General features: G+C 37.7%; 2 protein-coding genes across 12 annotated transcripts in view; one reads left to right on the forward strand and one right to left on the reverse strand.

The window, feature by feature from the left end:
* The window catches only part of SSBP2 (single stranded DNA binding protein 2), a 175,154-nt gene extending 156,338 nt beyond the window's left edge, over positions 1-18,816 (forward strand). For 7 of the 10 annotated variants that reach the window (XM_030470283.1, XM_030470291.1, XM_030470292.1 and 4 more), the window contains 2 exons: positions 2,705-2,803; positions 5,365-18,227. In XM_030470283.1, coding sequence (XP_030326143.1) covers positions 2,705-2,803; positions 5,365-5,394 — 129 coding nt within the window. In that variant the 3' untranslated portion in view covers positions 5,395-18,227. Of the gene's footprint in view, positions 1-2,704; positions 2,804-3,516; positions 3,586-5,364 lie in introns of those variants that run through there. The other 3 variants (XM_030470284.1, XM_030470287.1, XM_030470285.1) reach the window with 2 other exon arrangements.
* ATP6AP1L (ATPase H+ transporting accessory protein 1 like) overlaps positions 1-19,636 on the reverse strand; it is a 756,678-nt gene that overhangs the window by 344,728 nt on the left and 392,314 nt on the right. The window lies entirely within an intron of this gene.

The raw sequence follows: 19,636 nt of genomic DNA on the forward strand, positions 1-19,636 counted from the left end.
GCTGAACATCAAAACATTAAGATTTTATGAAGCAGACTGAGATGGGGGAAGTAAATGAGCTGAAATGATGCATATTAAATAAACATTAATAACCAGTGATGCTTGCAGTGCCCATGGAATTTGTGGAGGCATCAAAGACATTCTTGCTTTGGAGAAACCCAGCTACTGCTACAAGCCTAGACCCCATACTGGCCATAAAAGCAGCCCAGGGGAGTTGCCACAGAAGTGTTTCTGTCAGGAATTCGAACCTTTGGGGCTGGTGTACTGCGGCAACTGCAGAATTTCAAAGCTTTGCACTACACAGAGCAAGATAAAATAGGGGTAAATCCCCCAGGAATGAACAAAAGTGTGGGAGCATCACATAAAATAAATGTGACAAGGCCTTACTTAGTGAGTTTTAAACTTTATATTCATAGATTTTAAGGTGAGAAGGGACTGAAATGTTGTGTAGTATGACCTTTTGCATAACACAAGCAACAGGACTTCCCTGAATTAATTCCTGCTTAAGGTACAGTAGCTGTGGTTGAACCAAAGCAGTATTTTCAAAATTTTTCAAGCTGTGGATCCTGAAATATTTGCAGTACTAACTTCACTGAACAGCAAACTTAATTGTCTGATGTTAATCAGCTAGTTAGGCTTTTACTTGCCTTTGATGGACATGTTGCCCAGTGATTCCTGAAGATCTGGGGATCAGAGTTTGAGAAGCAGTTAACTAAGCTGAAGAAAGCAAAAGGCTTGGATCAGGGGTTTTGACCCACCATTGGAAGCTGCATTTCTGATGCTAATAAACAAGTTATGTTTGCATGTCGCTTGTGTAATCAATTTTATATTTAATCTATAAGTGAAAATAAATACACCAATATGAACTCATATACATACTTGGCCATTCAGACTGAGAATGGTCATCTTCCCTCACGGAAATATGGTGAAAGAGGAGCATGCAGAAGTATGGTATGAAGGTGAAGAAGAAGTCATAACCATCCCATCCCATTTTCTATTCAGTGAGCACTCCAATGTATATCTTTGAAGTGCCAGGGTAGTATGGAGAGCCTTTGTAATTCTGAGGGAAGTGCCAAGGAATGAAGGGGACTTTCTCTTTCTTTAATGTTTCCAGTTTTTCATTCAAAGTTTGACCTACTGCAGATTTAGTTATACTAAATGAAGACTGCATGCAGGTATTTCCAAAGTGCAAAATACCTCTTTGGTTGTTGGTTTTTGTTTTGTTTTGTTTTTTTTTTTTTTTTTGTGTTTTGGGGTTTGTTTTTTTTTTAAAGAAGAAAGCTCTGTGCTAACAGATGTAGCGTGTCAGGATTATAATTGAGATAACATAACAAAAAGAGGACAAATTCACTTAGGATTCTTACAGCCATTATGATTTGGTCATTTTGATCAAGTTCACTACTTGGACTTGCATTTTGTTAGCTTGCCCATTGACTGCACTAGGTTTATGTTGAATTTCTTATGACATACCAAATTTGCATTTATATAAGTAAAATCTCAACAGCAATATTGCATTCAGTTTTCTGGATCAGAAGAAAAACAATCAAGTGAAGAACTGTGATAGATGTAAATGTTTCATGCTGACGTTCATGACTTCACTCACCACTTTCCCTGACTGCTCCTTTTCCATCACGAATCATCTATCAGTAGGAATCTTAACAGTGATGGAAAGAGAATTGCCCATGCTCCAGGCATGGTAGGGTACCGCAAATCAACTTTCTAAATACCTAATTGTAGTGGCTACAATAATCATGTATTGGCTATTGACTCAGAATAATTTCTGTGGCAGTTACCTTGTTTCACCCTTTCTTTAAATAACTGAATCCTGAAAGCATTTTCTGAAATTGCAGAGGTGGTTCTGCACTTCTGTAAGGGCAAAAAAACCCCACCCAAAACCAAACGAAAAAAGGAATTTTATCTTCAGAGGTCTGTATATTGTTATTATTTATTAGCATGTCAGTCACACCTAGAGACTGAAAATGTTGCTGAAACTGCTGTTGCATTAAGCTCTGTGCAAGCAAATGGCAAAAGTGCAGCTCCTCCTGTGAAAGCGTTCGTGAGCCCAGTCCAGCGTCTAGCTGTTACTCAGGAGTCTTTTGTCTAAAAGACTCTTGTTAACTCTTTTACGTACGAATACTGTGTGTTAGCTGTGTTCAGAAGTTTAGTACTTGAACCACACTGGTGAACTACTTGTGAAACTGTATTTCAATAAACTGTGAACACTACGAGCAAAGACCCCAGACACAGGCTTTTGCAAAGGTCTGTGTAGACCAGGTCCATCCATATGTCTACCTTTAAGTACATATTCTGAGTCGCATACGTCATGGCATGCACTCATAGACTTCACTGCATTTGGCCACACGATTTAATGTAATGACAGAACTGCCTCGTATCCTGATGCAGCTATTGGTAGCTTTCCTGGTTTTAGAAGATGCTGAATATAACCTGAAAGCAAGAATTGCAGGTAAATAATTCTTGCTTTAGGTCATTAGGAAACATTAGTTTACAGGCTAAAATTAGTGACCGAATCATGCAGAACCCTACAGAGGCTTATTTTTCGTCTTTGAAAATCCCAGCGCATTGCACAGTGCACCTTAGTGCACAACAGTATCATGTAAAGCGTGCCTTTGGCACACTTGGTGAAGCTGGGAAATGGACTACAATCTTCAACACTTAATCTGTATTTTAAAATCTTATTTAACAGAACTCTCCCAGTAATATGAGCATGAGTAATCAGCCTGGCACTCCCAGGGATGACGGTGAGATGGGTGGAAACTTCCTCAACCCTTTTCAGAGTGAGAGCGTAAGTATTTCTTTACCTGTTTTCTTGTTTGTTTTGTTATTTCTTTTTACTTTGTGAACCTTTACCTCTGTAATTGTGTTTAAAAAAAGAAAAAATACAGCGATAACAAACAGTTTTGTAGTTACTTCTAATGCAGTACTGTGCCTTATGTTCTTACTAGGTTCTAAAATTATAGTATTTATGGATTTGGCAAAATATTGTGCAGAAGACTGCTAGAAGTTGAGCTGAAACTGGAAAATGTGGGAAGTGTAGATTTACTACTGAAATTTCTAGATTAAGAGGTCAGTTATCACTGAAAGATCTGTTAAACAGTAATAATTATGCCTCACATATTCAGTAGTGCGCAATGGGTGTTTGTTAGGCAATATCCAAGCAGGCTAAATACACATAGTCAGCAGATCCTTACACCTGAGTGTCTTCAATGTGTGGTTGCCCAGCCTTCAACTCGTAAACAATGTGTTTTGTAGGGAATGTCTTTTGGAGCAGGATTTTCACTGAAGGGCGTGATCAGAGCACCGTTAGATCTCATGTTGCAAAGATGCAGTGTCCTGTTAGAGCCAGAAAAAGCAAAGGTTCCCTCTAGTGTTCATTCAGGCTTTATGAAATAGAGAATACTTGAGGCAGCAAAATGTGGTATAAACTACATTACAGAGCAAGCCCATGGTATTTTCATACTCATGTACCTGAAGCTGGGTTTCTAAATCCACATTTAGGTTCCTAAATAGGAGTGGCCTGAATTTTCAGAAGTGCTGAGTGACGTCAGCACTTTTATTCTTATTGGAAATCACTGCTGCCCAAAGTGAGTGCAACTTCATTAACTGTGGAGTGGTGAACTTCAGCTCAGATATTATGACTAGAAAACTGTCCAATCACAAAACAGTTGAATTTCATCGCAAATTTAATGGGAATCAGATTGGGGGTGGGTTTGCTCTTTTAACCTAGTAAAGAAGCAGACTTTCTGCATGTTAGCTGTTGATGTCTTCATAGCGAGGGCAGGTTGTGTGGAATATTCAAGAAAATTGGTTCTTACAACTCAAAAAGGCTGATGTTTCAACATCTGCCAAAAAAAACAGTCATCACAGAACCTCCATTAAATGTGATCATGGTAATCCTTGACTCTCAATTTGGCATACTTTGCTTGTACTGAGGGCGGGCAGTGTGATCAGCAGGCAGGCCAGTTCACCTCTCTAACACAAGTCACACTGTAGTCCTTGGGAACTGCTTTGCTTTCTGATTACTTGGCTACTTCAAGTAGGCATTATTATGAAGTCTTTCTCAGGCAAATTTGTTGTTCACCAGGAGTTTTGTTTGGGGGTGGGGAACAGTGCTTGGCTAATAATAAGTTAAAAATTACAAGCACATTTAGGTATCTTTTGATTCCTTATCCAAAGTGATTACTCAGGTACTTTGGCGTGGTACTTAAACATAGGCTTTTCTTTAAGCATTTGGGCTGGTCTCTGTGGCTAAAGATAAGCATGATCTTACTAGTTTAGCTGTCCCACTATGGGAGTGCTGGGCAGGACATGATGGAAGTAGCCCTAAAGTAGACAGAACATCAGAGACATGACGAGGGACAAATAGACTTTACCTAAGTAGTCCATTACCATACCCAAATAGTCCATTCTATGTAGTTTACATGACTGGGAAGACCCATCCAAGACGCTTTTTCTAATATGCTTGGTCGGAAACAGCCAGCTTGAAACTCTAGCTTTGGCAGGATTTTTATTGCATATCCGTTCTTGCAAAGGCAAATTTATCTTTGTGTTTCTTATAACGGTTTTCATAATGCTAATACTTCTTGCATTTGAACATTTTCCTCTACTTAGATTTTAGGCCAAATTAAGTGTTGCTGCAGTCCGCAGTTTTCAATTTAAAAACAAATTAGGCATATAGATATGCACTTCTTCTAGGCATTGTTGTGTCCCATTGACTATTGTGATGAAGTACTGCTAACTTGAGGGAAACTATAGGTTGTATAAGGGCTGCAGTTCAGTTTGTGTTACAGTAATAATGTAATGTGGTGATTGAATTTTTGTTTCACATAAAAAAGATTGACCACTGATCCTTGATTCAGTTTGCCTCCTAAAACTGGTAATACGGAATAATGCAGACCTAGTTTAATTCCAGTCTTACATACCTTTACTCCTTTCTTCCCATAAAGTAATAAAAAGCTCTCCAAAATATTTATGTGGTTCAACTAACCATAAATGCAACTGGTCTTCTTGAGATGAGTTAAATCCCCCCAGTATCCAACATTGACCAGGAAAAAGTGTGGAAAGCATCAGTGAGGTATTGGTTCATCACACCACTCAGGTAAGAACAAAAGACTCTTCAAGCAAGTTGACTTTATCAGCAATAGCTGTACTTCTGCATAATGAGAGAAGTATCACAGAAGTTATAATTCCACAAATTGAACTACAGCCTCAGGCCACAGGACAATTTTAGGAGGAAGTTCAAAGAGGATGTTGACATGTGAACCCATTGCTGTGGTCCAGAACTGGGTTTAGTTACCTGGGGGGTGGGAAAAATGGTTGTTAAAATGTGAATTCCTCTTTTTCCAGTACTCCCCTAGCATGACAATGAGTGTGTGATCCGTTAACAAGTCTCGCCATGAAGACCACAGTGAGTTGGCCCTCTTCAGAGAGCTACTGCAGAAGAAAATTATTCGTCCCAGTGTACAGTTTAACAAAAGGATCTCAGACACAATCAGACCCACCTTTATTATTTCTTTTTTCTACCATCTCCCCCGTTTTGTCAAGAAAGTGGGTCCCAAACATGATTGAGAAAACTGTAAAGAGTGGCATTAAGAGAACTGCCTAAGATGGAACTGCAAACAATTATCTGTGTATGTACATGTGTGGGTTGATGTGTATGTATGTCTGTGTGATATAAAAATACACACATACATACATAGACCTGCAGGACATTGTAAAATATTATCATGACATCTTAACTAGAAATGAGACGTAGGGACTTTTATTCCTTTTTTTTTTTTTCCCCACGTTTACATTTTAATTATTAAAATTTGCTTTCCCTCTCCCCTCCTGAACTGTTTCATGTTGCATATATCACTGCTTTATAAGTTATTTTTTAAGGTGAACTCAAAATGATAAAATTCTTCTGATTTTGTTAATGTCTGCCATTATAGATAGGAATAAAATTGCTTATAAGAGCTTTCATTAACTTGTGTTTGATACCAGTTACCCTGTGAATCACAAACTGTACTGTCTCAAGAAATAGAAGAAAGCTCGTCTTAAATTTTTTGGAGAAATTTAATAATTTTCACTTAGTTTGGGGATTTTTTTTATACTTTGCCTTTAAAAAAAGAAGCACTGAAGGTTATTTTCTTCTTCTTTAATTGAAGCCTAATATCTGCAATATCTATTTTAAATGGAAGCCTGAATTTGATACACGATTCTCAGTTTATATAGAGTACTATAAGGTTACTGTAAGTGAGCTCCAATTGCTATAGAATCTAGCAATAAAAAGTCAGGGCTTCTTCTGCCCCTGGAAATGAGTTTTGTATTTAGCATGATCTTCCATAGGGGTGGTTGTACAGTAGAGTCCTTACACCAAAACCTTGTCTAACAATTATGTTTTCCCATTTCCACTGATTCTTAACCAGATGGTAACAATCCAGTTATAAGCAGCATTTCCCAAGCCCATTCAGAAAACCAGGTCATCCTACTATTCGGGGGTGTGTTTTTCATCACATTACCAGAAATAATTCCTCAAAATTTTCAGTAAACAGCCTTTTTCTTTTTCTCTCTCTCTTTTTTTTTTTTTTTTTTTTTTTTTTTTTGAGCCAAAATGATGCAGTAAACTTTTTATGACCGCTGGCCTTGTGAAGGTCTCACTTTTGCCATGAACAGAAGAGAAAATAAGGTGTGGGCCATTTTATAAGGAGGTCAGCCTGTTTTAGACATGAAAGCTGAGGACAGAAAGGAGAAAGGGCATATGGTCTTAAAGGAAATGCTTCTGGAAGCAATCCCATGTCTCTTCAGGCAAAGCTCTAAACCCAAGGTTATAGCACATGTAGTTCCTAATGACTTTCAGCTCCCCCAAGAAAACAAAAGTTTTCAGTTGTGTAGTGATCAAAAGGTTGATGATCAGCAATGAGGCCAGGAAGAGGCTGAACAAAAGTTCATGCCACAGACAAAAAACCAAGTCCTCTCCTTGGACTTTGCATACAGAAGAGCCACTTACGTAGGAGGAGCAGTTCTGAGATGTGCTATGGCTGTGAAGTCTTGCAAGGACATTTTTTTCATGAACTTATGATAAGGAAGAACATCTAATGGACTCCTTGTTTTAGTTGCTGCACACAATGGGATGTGCAAGGAATACTACAATCTCTTAGCTCATTTTTATTTACATATATTATATGTCTAATATATGAATATAATATATAATATATGAAAATAAAAAGGTGTAACACTTGTTACTCTCTCATTAGAGGTATTTAAAGATGAAACTCTTGGAGGCTTAAAATTATGTTAAAATATCAAAGATTTTGGCAGCATTACTTTTTAGTGATAATAACTACTTTGATTAGTTGTAAACATAAACTAGATAGTCATTAGATTATTTTGTGGACTTAATTCCCAGTGATTATGAAGGTTACATTCATCTGCTTATCTTTGGAAAACACTCCGTTGCTGTTCCAAAAGATGCTAGAAGCCCCTACTACGGATTTGAGTTACAAACCCACAAAAATCAGACCTAGTTTCCTCAGACCGTTTGCTGTTGTCACTGATACCACTGATTTCAGTGGCTGTGTCCCCAGTGCACTGCAGGGTCCAGGTGTCCTTGCAGCCTGCATTTGACACCGGTATTATCCATGGTAGTCTTCCAAGAAGGTCTTTTGTGCCCAGCCAGGTGGTCACTTGCCACTGGGCTACGATAAATGGATATGCCTGGACTATGCATCAAGTGCCAAAGCCCATTCATGCACCAAGTGTACCCCTGAGTGAGCTCTTACACCACCGAATGCATGTGGGGTCTGTTCTGTACCTCCAGGAAGCCCCTGTGCTGTCCTGTGCCAAGCTGGGGCTCCAGCAGGCAAGCAGTGTATCCAGTGACCACCCGACAGCATCACTGAGGGCTCTCTTACAAGACAGTGTATGTGCCGCTCTAGCTTTGTACTGAGGCAAAATTAAGCAGAGTAAGGTTTTAGGATTAATCACAGTCTTGATTATTTTTTTTCTTTCTGAATTTTGCATTATCTGCAATATTTTAGCTTATAGGCTCCTGTTAAGGATGAAAATCTGACCATTAAATTAAACCTGTGCAGAGAAGCACCTTAAACGCAACTGCCAGCACATACCGAATATAATTGTAAAAATATCTTATCCTAGTTTATATAGAAGAGCATAACATCCTTTCAGGCACATAAATTTTCTTCTGTAGCTCTTTCAAACTCCTTTCTATGCAATTTTTCTTGCTGCCAGCATGTCTTTGTTTCCCCTGTTTCTTTTCCAAGCCATTTATACAGATCAAAACATTTATAATACTGTTACACTGATCCTGCAGTGTTAATCTGGGTAAATACATTCCTGGCTTCAAAATGAACAGGCCCTGATTCTCATAGCCTGTCCTTCACTGCAAGTTAGTAGGTATGTCCGGCACCTCTCATCCCTGCATAGTCCCACAGACTGAGGGAACAAAAGATGTGCAAGCCTGCAAAATTTTAGATTTGGAAAATCTCCTTGAATACTCACTGCATATCTTAATTGCTAGAATTTTAATCAGATATAAAATGAAACCTAATCATCTGCTTTCTGTAGCGGATGCTTACATCCCTATGCTTATGTACATGAGTAGGGTTACTTACATGTGCATTGGCAAGCCCAGGTGATAATAACCATACATAGTTTTCTGCAGCTGAACTATGAGAAAGCAGTCTTATGTGCTAAATATTCAACTTTAAAAATAAAGGGTGTCCCTTTGGGTGTTGGTTTGGTTTGTTGTTTTTTTGGGGTTTTTTTTAATATGCATAGAGCTCTTCGCTTGTTCACTTCTTCTCTTTCTTTTGGTTATAATCCTTACAGTATTTCCAACATATCTAGAGCATTAATGTGGAAAGACTGTTTTTAAGCATTGACTTACTTCCACTTACATTTCTAATACATTTGATACGAGTGTGTAACATAACTGCTTGTTTATACTTTTTGTTACACAACAGCATTACTCATGTCAGAACTTGTCCAGCTCTAGGAGGAATTCTATTTTAAGTAAGTGATGCAGAATAGTTTTTCCACACTGGGTTTTTTATGTAGATTTCTCTTTTTAATACAGTAATAAATAGATCATGGTCCTGTAAATTGTTCTCTTAGGCAAAGTCAAAGTAAGGCTTTTTAAAAACAGAAGTGATGAAACCTTAGAGTAGCAGAAATGGGGAGTAATGGATGTCTCATACTGGGAGAATTCTGGCAAATAGTCTGGCCTTCTACAAAACAGCTGAAATTAAGATTTACTTGTGAATTTCACAGTGAAATTTAATCTGCTGCATAAGCCTATGAAAAGGAGTGTTCTTACCCAGATTTTATCTCCATGTCTAATTCTTGTATAGGCAAGAACCAGATTTAGGGCAAAGAAACAGCTGTATGAATCACATGTAAAGCATGTGGCCTGACATGCACATTAAACAAATACCTGGATATTTGCATGTAGAGGTTAAATTATTTTAATTGTAGGAGCATGAGGAAGAAATGCGGTTGCACTCCTGTGTTCCCCCCTCCACTGTACAGTGAGTTTGGTGCATGTAAAAAACATGGCAATAACATTGAGTCTTTGACATGCTGCCCAGTGACATAAATGTGCCTCAGCTTGACTCGAAGGCATCTCAGAGTGACAGTCCCCAGATCAGAGGATCGTCCGTCAGCCTGTGGCTGAGGCTGGATTTACCATTTTTTGTTTGGAAGCCCTTCTGGTTGCAGAGCTCATACCACCAGTGGGTCACACACCCACAGATGGCAACAACTTTCAGACTTAACCAGCCTGCTTCCCTCAATGTAGGATAAAATGCCCCATGTACCACGATATCCAGCTGTTGCTTTTCCTTGCAATGGGAATACACAACAATAAATACGTAGGCTGTTTATTTGAAATAATTCAAACTAGGAAGAAGTGAACAGTCTTGCTTCTTTATGGATACCAATTCATATGTCAAAAGGACAGCTTCTTGAACTGGCTAGAAATCATTTGAATTTTCTCCTGTTCTGTGGCTAGCAAATGAAATACTGCCTGTAAAGATGATTTGGAATTAGATGGATAATTTAATGAGGGACCAGCTGTTCCAGTATTCAGCGTTGAACATTTTATTCTTTTTCTTCCCCTTGACCAGTCAAAATGAATTTTCAGCTGATACATATTGCAGTGATTTCTATTTCTCAGCTCAGTTAATTATTTTGAAGTGTTATCTCCTTTTCCTAGTCAGCCTTGATTCTTTTTTGTTGTGGTGGCTAAATAAGGACTGGAGTCTTCCAAGATTTGACCCTACGCATTTTCATTTGGAGAATGTAAAATGGAGCTTTAACAATGAAAAAGAAAAAAAAAAAAAAAAAAAAAAGAAAAATCTTAGTGCAGGTGAATTTATTTTTCTTTAATTCACTGTGATATAGCCATGGCTCCTGTCCCAAACACATTTGGGTTTGGTCGGGCCCAAAGGATGAGAATCCTGACAAAAGCACATCTTTCAAGTAAATCTCAAAAATACTCTTCCAACAGTGACAGCTCATTTCTCATCAGAGTGATCACACTTACAGATCTAATTCAGGATTTAATGATATGAAACAACTATAAAAATTCAGTACACTCAGAGATAAATGAGTTAGATTAAATGTTACTGTGTGCGGCTTCCTCTACTTTCCTGACAGCCCTGTAAGCTGCTGCTCATGCCAGTTGTCCTGCTGAAACTGATGAAAACACTCACATAAGGTCATTTTTTTGGTAGGATTTCACCCTGATCTGGATGAAATATGTAATTTATCTGAGGTGTGACATTATTTGGCAGATGTATAAACTGAATATATAGAGCGAAGTACAGGGGGTCTGTTGAAATTATAAAAATGATGTTTCAACCTGAAAAAAACCAACTAAAACCAAGAAAAAGTCCTTATCTGAAATACTGCTTCAAGTGCATGCTTGCAAATTTTCTGCCAGTGCTGTTATCTTGGGGAGAAAAAAAAAATACAGTAACAAATCAGCTATTCAGCACATTAAAACTCTGATCCTGCAAACACAGGCAGATTTGTTTGAAATTAAGCCTGCACTTGATTAATTTTAAACAGATTTAAGAATACAGGTAGTATCCTTCAGGAAAGTGAGACTGCTAATATGCTATAACCATGCTTGAGCATGAACAGTCTAGAAGCTCAAATTTAGTCTTCCCTAAGCAGACATTATTTTAAAGATTCTACCAATGCAGGAGCATGTTTATGTATTGGTAGTACTGATATGCAGAACAGATTTGGCTTTCTTCTGTTTCTTATTTTATTAGAGCATTGCTCGCTACTACATGAATTATTTTTGTGAACTTGTCCTTCCATCTTGTTTTCAATTGTGCAGCCATAGTTTCCCTCAACATAGCTAACAGCTTTGCGATTTTAGTCCAAATTTCTGTTTGGTCAGTGTTCTTTCAGTTTAAGCTTAAATTGTGTAAGAAAGCCTCTCATGTAATGGGAAAACTTGCCATAAAAATGTATAAAGGTTTTCTTGGGTACATGTTTTCACATTTAATAAAAACGCAATTTTCAGTTATAATTTGAAATGGTCACTTTATAGCCACTATTTAATTTCTATTTGTAAAAGAAATCGAGGAAAAAAACATTTATTTATTTGAATTCAGCATCGTAAATATATGTTGAAAGATGTGGGTTTGGGAAAAACAGATCAAAATTAAATTTACTGCCTAGTTACAGCCGGGCTTTTATGCTGAAAGCTCCTTCCACACCCCCAAAAGTGGATTGCTTAATGTATGAGTTTGTAAGAGCCTAATTCACAAATGTAATTTTATTTTCTATTGCGTGTTTTCACAGTATCTCATGGGGGATTCAGGGTGCCCCTTAGCTGTGCAGGGTTCTGTGGTTGTATCTCTCAAAAGAGTAACCGAGTGGTCAAGCAGGCTTGTTCACAGGGTCTAGTAATTAAGGACTGGTAATTAATATCCACCAGATGTGCGCTCAGAAACAAGGTATTCGTACGCTACCTCGCTGTTCTCTTGAGAACTTGTACAATTCTTCTTGCAGTTAGGTATGGGGATCCTTCAAGACTTTACAATGCTGAGACAAGAAGAATAATTTTGCCAAGAGAAAACTCTGGCAGTTTAGCACCAGTTTTCATAGAGAATCAGCACAAAACATGGGGATTTTTGAAAGGTGATGCCTTTTCTCAATACCCTGGGTGTACCAGGAAATAGACCATACAATTTAGAAGTTTGGTCTGTTATAGAGATATATACAGTTCCTCAGATTAGGAGGGAATTATAACAATAACCATGGCCAAACCTATGTTTGTCCCTATAGAGTGAAATCATCAGCAATCGTTTTTGATGGGAAGAATTATTGCTATGGAACAACTGCTCCAATCCTTGAGGAGCCAAATTATCAACTGGATGAACTGGATATTTGTAGGTTTCATTTCTGTTGTTTAATCTTCATGGTTTTTTCTCTCTCATTTGGATTTTCCTATTAAATGTATTGTGCCAGATATCTGCACATAAATAAGATCCAATAAATATACAGAAAGTTATTCAAATCTATATCTAAAGCCCTGCTACAGAGAGTTTATTTCATTAGAGACATTGAGCATAACAACAAATGTGGAGTGGCAGTGCGGCATCCTGAGAGCTGTTACTGTTCAGGATTAGGAAAGTTAGCCTATCACAGACTCACATTAGACCAGATGATTTCTAGCAATGACATAAAGTAGCTTGAAACAAAAGCTGATATTTACCATGCAGATTGGAGGGAAATAAAATTCAAATAGATGATTTGTAATTGAGGTGGAGCTTTTACTAGAATAGCTTGCAAAGTATGTTACTAGTAACAAGCTTGTTATCAGCAAAACTGGTAGCTAAGGTTCAGTAGCTGCTCTCTTTTTTAAAGCAGAGGTGCATCCTGATCCTGCAGAGTTTGTAATCCCCCGCAGAAGGGCTGGGCTTCTTAATCGAGGCAGGTTGTGGATCAGGGGCTGCAATATCCACCAGCCACACCTTTTGTTACAGATGAGCAAAGTGCAAATGCCCTTCCAGTGGGTGTCAAAGTCCATCTGTAACAGGAGCATGGAGCGCGTCCAACAGCTTAGCAGAAAAGAAAAGCCGTGTTTGCTAAATTGTTGTCAATAAACATGATGTTCACAAGCAAGTATAAGCTGTTGCCCAGTCTATTTTAATTTTTCTGATTAACTTCTAGCTTTGATTTGATTTACATTAATGATTACATTAATTTACATTAATGATTATGTTGACGGTTAAGGAAGAGAATACAAGTTCCTAAACTAGGGCTAAAATACAGACATAAAAGAGTGGCATGAGTAAAGTGGAAGCTGGAGCTTTCTGTTAGTTGAGAAGCAAGTAAATTTTTATTATCCATAAAATAAACTTTTTTAGCCTTGTAGTGGCTATTTGAGAAGTGTGAATTAAAATGCTGTATATGCTTAGAGTATATGCTGTATATGCCCCCCAATTTTGAGGGCTTTTTTTGTGGCAAGTATCCCCTTGCAAAAATGTCGCAGTGCATCTATTTTGTGCATGTTTGCCTAAAAACACAAAAAACAATTTTTTCTATGGATTGCTGTATATGCATCTGGCAAACACTTGTTTATGGTGGGAAGAGGAGGTGGGTTTGATAGCTGGTGGGTTAGCATATTTATGTGAATTACTTAAAGCATTGGTAAACTATTGTCAACTTTGTTCACATTGCACAAGATACTCTGTGTAGTCTACTGCTGGCATTATAACCTCAGTGATCCATGCATATTCTGTAAATTCCTGTAGGTTTTGTGTAAGAAGCCTTGTCACCATTGCTTTCTACTGTAAATTGTTTTGAAGCAAGAGGTGGCATTTGATTGTACAGCCATGTGTATTATATACTACAACAGTACTTGTTCTCTCCTCAAAACTTGCTGTTCACATATAGGTAAAAGCTTTGTTAAGCACGCTTAGTGGTTTCAGAATTTATTTCAAACAGCAGATATATAAAGCCATTTGCAGGAGTATTAAAAGTAAGAGAATTCAACCCAGCTCATATCTCTTTGGGGGTTGGATTTTAGCAGACAATGGGCAGCTGCAGGTTAGCACATTCGTGGCTCCATGCCAGGCATGCAGTGTGTGCTTTTCAACTGCACCAGTGCCAGGACAGAAACCCATCTGTAAAGGTATGCAAGGGATAAAGCACTGCCTTTGTATTGTGTCCTTATCCCCAGCCACCACAGGTTTTATGTGTGGCAATGTTTTAAGGAAAATTTAATTCTTTGTCTGATTATGGAGATAAATAATCCAAATTCTTGGACGCTGGATTATTTTTTATTACTATTTTATGATATACAACAAAGACCTGAAATTGTGTGTGTGTTCTTTGCTGGTTTCTGACATTCAAGTCCTGTCTAGACTGAAAGACAGTATTGAGAAAAGTGAAAAAGTTGGGAAAGTTGAAGGGGATAATTACTTTGATTATTTTAAATTCTGTGTTTTACATGTTTTTATTGATTGTTTAAATGTGTAGGTTAATATTTTGAATAAAGGCAGTCTTTGTTACTGATTTTGCACCGTCACCCTTTCACATTGAGTACTTTCAATAAATGTTCCTGACACTTCCAAGCCAGTGTGTAGATAAATTCCCTGTATTTCTAAGGTCAAAAAAAAAAAGCTTCTACTGATTATTTCAGCCCTTTACAAAAAAAAAACCAAACCAAAACAAAAAAAAAAAACCAAAAACAACAGGGCAATCCCAGTCCCATAATCTCAAGTATTTGCAGGTCACATCTGAACGATCAGGCAGGTGTATTTTAGAAAAAGAATGACCTTCAACATCAGAAATAAAACTAATGTTCGTACTCCGGTCTCTAGAAGTAAAGAAAACTTCAGTAATTTTCCAAACCAGCAAGAATTAAATTTATCAATATAAATATTAATGTAGAAAATACATGTAAAACTAAATACTGCCTCTGACCTTAAGCATTAATATGTATAATACTGGGGGCCTCACAAATGTTGTGTATTTCCAAACACCTGTATTTCTCCTCAGTGTGTGCTTCTCTATTAGCATCTACTGTAGAGAGCCAATACATGCCATGCCAAAATTGCTCAAAAGCATGGAGATACAAAATTCCCACAACATCATAAATACGCTGATGTGTGCATGTTGATTTGATTTACATTAATAATAATGTAATGATAATTGGGATGAGTAACCTCTCCAACTGCAAACTTCTCCAGACCTTGTGTGAAACATTTAAAAGCAGCCTCTGGGACAGGTGTAGAAGGGCAGTAGCCTGTGTTGATGAAAGGTCCAACACGCTGCCCAGGTCAAAAAACCTAGGTCATAAAATCAAGTCTCACTGGTTTATCTTTTAAAAGATCCTTGCGAGACTGGCAAGTTTGCAAGGATTGCGTGGGTCTCTAACCACAACATGTATCTAGTTTGGAGCCTTAGACAAGGCTGACAGGCTGTGATTTGTAATGGTAATACATACTACCACATCAGGCATGTTTCTGCTCCAAACTGTGGCCTGACTCATCCTACCTTAATTTTAGCTGCCTAAAAATTACCAGCCTATGTCTATCCTGTAAGCCAGAGGTGGGACAGAAGAGGGATATGCCTCTGGAAGATTTCCCTCTCCATTGGTGAAACCTGCATACTTTTAACTGCCTACAATTAGGTGGAATGAATCCAAGGCTTTTTATTTAGCTTCACATCCCTGTTACACAAAAGTATCAGTCGCACTGTCACACTTTGCCTGCACTGATTCATTCATTGAAAGCAACACAGGATCAAACCATCATTGCACAGATGGATCAACACGAGCCATAGCATATGATGCTTTTAAATTAAGCCCTTGTGAGGTTGTAACTAAGATATTAATGTTCATAAATTTCTTGGGATGGCTAAAGATTCCTTTCCTGGGAGCTTTAAGGAATAAATCTAGAAGATCCTCATTTAGGACTGTGAGAATACAGGTAGTAATGCCAGTTTATGGTGGGGATTTTTTGTAAACGTGCAGTAAATGTATATGATTTCACATGCTGGTTTGGAAACAAGGATATCTTTGCATCAGTGTTACTGTGGATTAGCAAAGTACTTTTATAGCAGGTTCCACCTCAGGCTTTCACTGAACACCTACTTTATTCTAGTTTAACCAGATTATATTTCTTCGTTAACTGCTGGTACGAAATCGTAACAGCAGTTGTACTGATTCTGGCTGAGAGCTGAGGAACAGTTGAAGATTAAAAATTGCACCTTGTCACCTTCATGAAGAGTTCACATTCTCACAGCTGGGCTTGAGACAGCAGCTGAAGTTGCCATGTAACTTCATCACACAAAAGTGGGTGTAATTTTTTTTGGTGAGTTTTAACATGAGCGGTATTGATAGATTTATTTCCCAAGTCGTAAGTCATTCCGTGTTGAAAATTATACACATCTGGTGTAGCTATGAATAGAAGACAAAAAAAAATTGTTTTTTTATGATATGCTAGTACAATCCCTGCTCTGCTGTTCAATATTTTGAGTGCTGAACTTAACCAAAACTTTACGTTCATGGATTATCTTAGCCTCATCTCTGCATGAAGATAGGTGTGAATTTCCAGTGACTGACTGTGGGTTCTCAGTGAATTCTGGGCCACAGGTTGCAGTGGGAAAGATTGCTGTGGCAGCCACTTTTCACTTTTTGACAACTTTTCAGATGGATAAAGCCATTCTGCCTGTCGTCTGACACTCTTCCAGTGTTCTCAGTGGATCACCATGTTCTTGAGTATCTTGATGGGTACTGTCAGCCAATGGAGGGAAGGTGAGCAAGCTCACCATCCAGGAAGAGTAGAAATGTAGCGAGTAATGAGCTATCTTCTCCAGCAATCATTTATTTTTAGTACTTAACTTTCCATTAACATTTGCATCTTCAGTTACTATTTTACCATTCGGTATCTTGAGGTGGTATAAGCAAAAAATATATGAGCATATATATGATTTACAAGAAATACAGGCTTGTATCGTGCCTTTGTAATTCTCTTCAGCTTCAGTATCTATAAGCTACAAGTAGCCTAACTTCCCTCTTGGAGTGTTCTTTACTAGAAATATAAATATTTACTTTCAAAATAGCCAGCTGATGGCTTCATTCATGCTGGCTATTTTGAATCTTCTGGGGCTAATCTTTTATGTTTTTCCGGGTGAAAATGCCATAGGACACTCACCAGACATAAGCACAATGACATGTCACTGCAGTGCATGCCATCTCTTAGCCTCTCTCTTACACATACTTGCAGGCTGGAAATTTAGAAATTCTGCTGTATAAATTGCTACATGGTTTACCCAATACAAGTGTTTTTCTGCACCCCTTTTTTGCTCGAAACTCTCATTAATGTGAAAGTTAGTGATGGCTTGAAAGGGGGTTTTGGAAGCAAAAAGGATGCAGGGAGCAACTCTTCAGTAGTTCACAGACTGCTGTAAATTCATGTCTTCTCAGCAAAGAAATGTAGCATTTAGCAGTATCTTCCCAGTGAAAACACTGAGCGTGCTTATCACTTTTAAGATTTTAAGGACTGTGTAATTGTATCTATCTCTTTTAATTTTGACACTTAACCAGTAATATTCAACGAGGTATGAACCTCAGTTATATCTACATGTTCATGATACACCAATCACCAACGCAGATCTGAAAGGTGAACAGCCATGTTTTAGTGTTGCAGCTAAGCAAGAAATCAGTTTTCAAGGAGTTCTATTTTGGTTTTGTTTCTTTAACACGTTTTCACCACAGAAGTATTTTTCTACACGGTCACCTGAAGCTTCCTTTCACCAACCAAAACAGTCTGTAGCCTTCTGCACTGTGAAAGGGCCTTGCACTTGCCCAGCAAATCAGCAGAAATTTCATCCAAGCCATAAAAGCCTCTTATGCTAATCTGTTTATGTAATTAAAGCAATTGGGGATAGGAGCTTCAGGAATAACGAGGCCTCTCTACCTTCCGTTTTACTCTCTCTCTGTACTTCATAGGGATTCAAGAGTTCTCTTTTTCAAGGCTCAGCTGTGTCTCTTTGAACCAGTGCAGTCTAAGCATCGTGTGAGATTCAGTTTATGGAGATAGCATTGGAGCGTGAAGATTTACAAGTGGTAGCAAGGAGTAACGCATGTCCCTGTTGACATGGACACTTGCAAGCAAGTCTGATACCAAGAACTGAAAAAAAAAAAAATCAAGATGGTACCAGTAGATCAGATTCTGTACTACAGTCGGGGTTTTTTTTTTCGCTTTTGTCATTTGTATTTTATTTTGCAGGAGAGGAGCTGGGGAATCTCAGATCACATGGGGAATTTTAGAAGTGTACCACTCAACAATCATTTTATAAAGTCTAACTTCAAAATGCACTATGATTTATTACAAAAATATATTTTCTTCTGTTTGCTGACATGGTTGTTCCATTTGTGATGTTAAACTCAGCAGTTAATTTGTTGCACTGCCTAGCTGCATGAATTCATCCAGTGTACGTATGTACCTGTGCAGCATTACTTTGGGTTTTATATTTGAATTTGCAGTATTGATTATTATTTTTGTATTTTACTTTGCTTCTGTTATTGGAATTGTAGTAAACATAATTTATACATATGATTTTACAACTGTTTTGCAACTGAAAAGTCTTCTTTAAATTGTAAAGTTTTATTGATGGATACTCATTAAAATGGTATAAGAATTATATTAACAATTGTTCTGTGTTTGATGCTCTCTGTATATAAATATATGTCTATTTATCTGTTTAATGGTGCTTGTGTCTTGCAATTTTGGATACATTTTAGAATAAAGTTTCATTTTACAAGAAGTAGTTGTATTTTCACAAGCTGTGTCAAACACTCCCCCCCTTTTTTTTTCCCATGAATAACTAGGGTTATGAAAGAACCATACAAATCTGAAACATTTATAACTTCACGCAGTAATACCTTTGTTTCAAGAATATGGAGGTATACAGTCTACAAAGATGCACAGCTATACAGTGTAGCTGATTTACTGCAGTAACTGACATCTGTATTTAAAACATTACCAAAAAGATCCGTTTTGGAGTTATGTCCTACAGCGGCTGACTCCATTGGTAATAAGAGATTGTGAAGGTGTTAACAATGTCACAATTATCACACTAGTCTCTTATTTTCCAAGCAACATTAAAGCCCTCTAGTCATGCATACATTTGTTCAAATATAGAAGGAATTTTGGTAGAAACACAAAAACTAATTCTAGATTACAGGCTTCTGTAGAATTTTGATTCTTTGCTACCTCCTTGTTCAATACCATTTCTCAGAATAAATTGTAACTCGGATGAAATGCAGGTCTGGATCAGTTACACTATTAGCTAAGTGGGCTGCTAGCTGGCTGTCTTCTGCAGTACTTGCTAGCTCTGATGACTTTACAGAAGATTTAATCACATCTAAAACTGAGCTCATGTTTTATTAATAAAATACCTTACCTCTTCTGGCACAGTTCCTCTTCAGGCATTGCACTGTTGCTTGTTCTTCACAGCGCTCGTGAGATATGCTGCTGTGCTGCACAAAGCTTTTTAAGTTACATTGCTTCAATTACAAATGCATGTTATTAGGAGATGATAACCTAATATCCATTCTGGTTTTTCGTTTTAAATTTATTTA

Source organism: Strigops habroptila, chromosome Z (genome assembly GCF_004027225.2).
Source record: "Strigops habroptila isolate Jane chromosome Z, bStrHab1.2.pri, whole genome shotgun sequence".
In the NCBI taxonomy this organism is placed as follows: Eukaryota; Metazoa; Chordata; class Aves; order Psittaciformes; family Psittacidae; genus Strigops; species Strigops habroptila.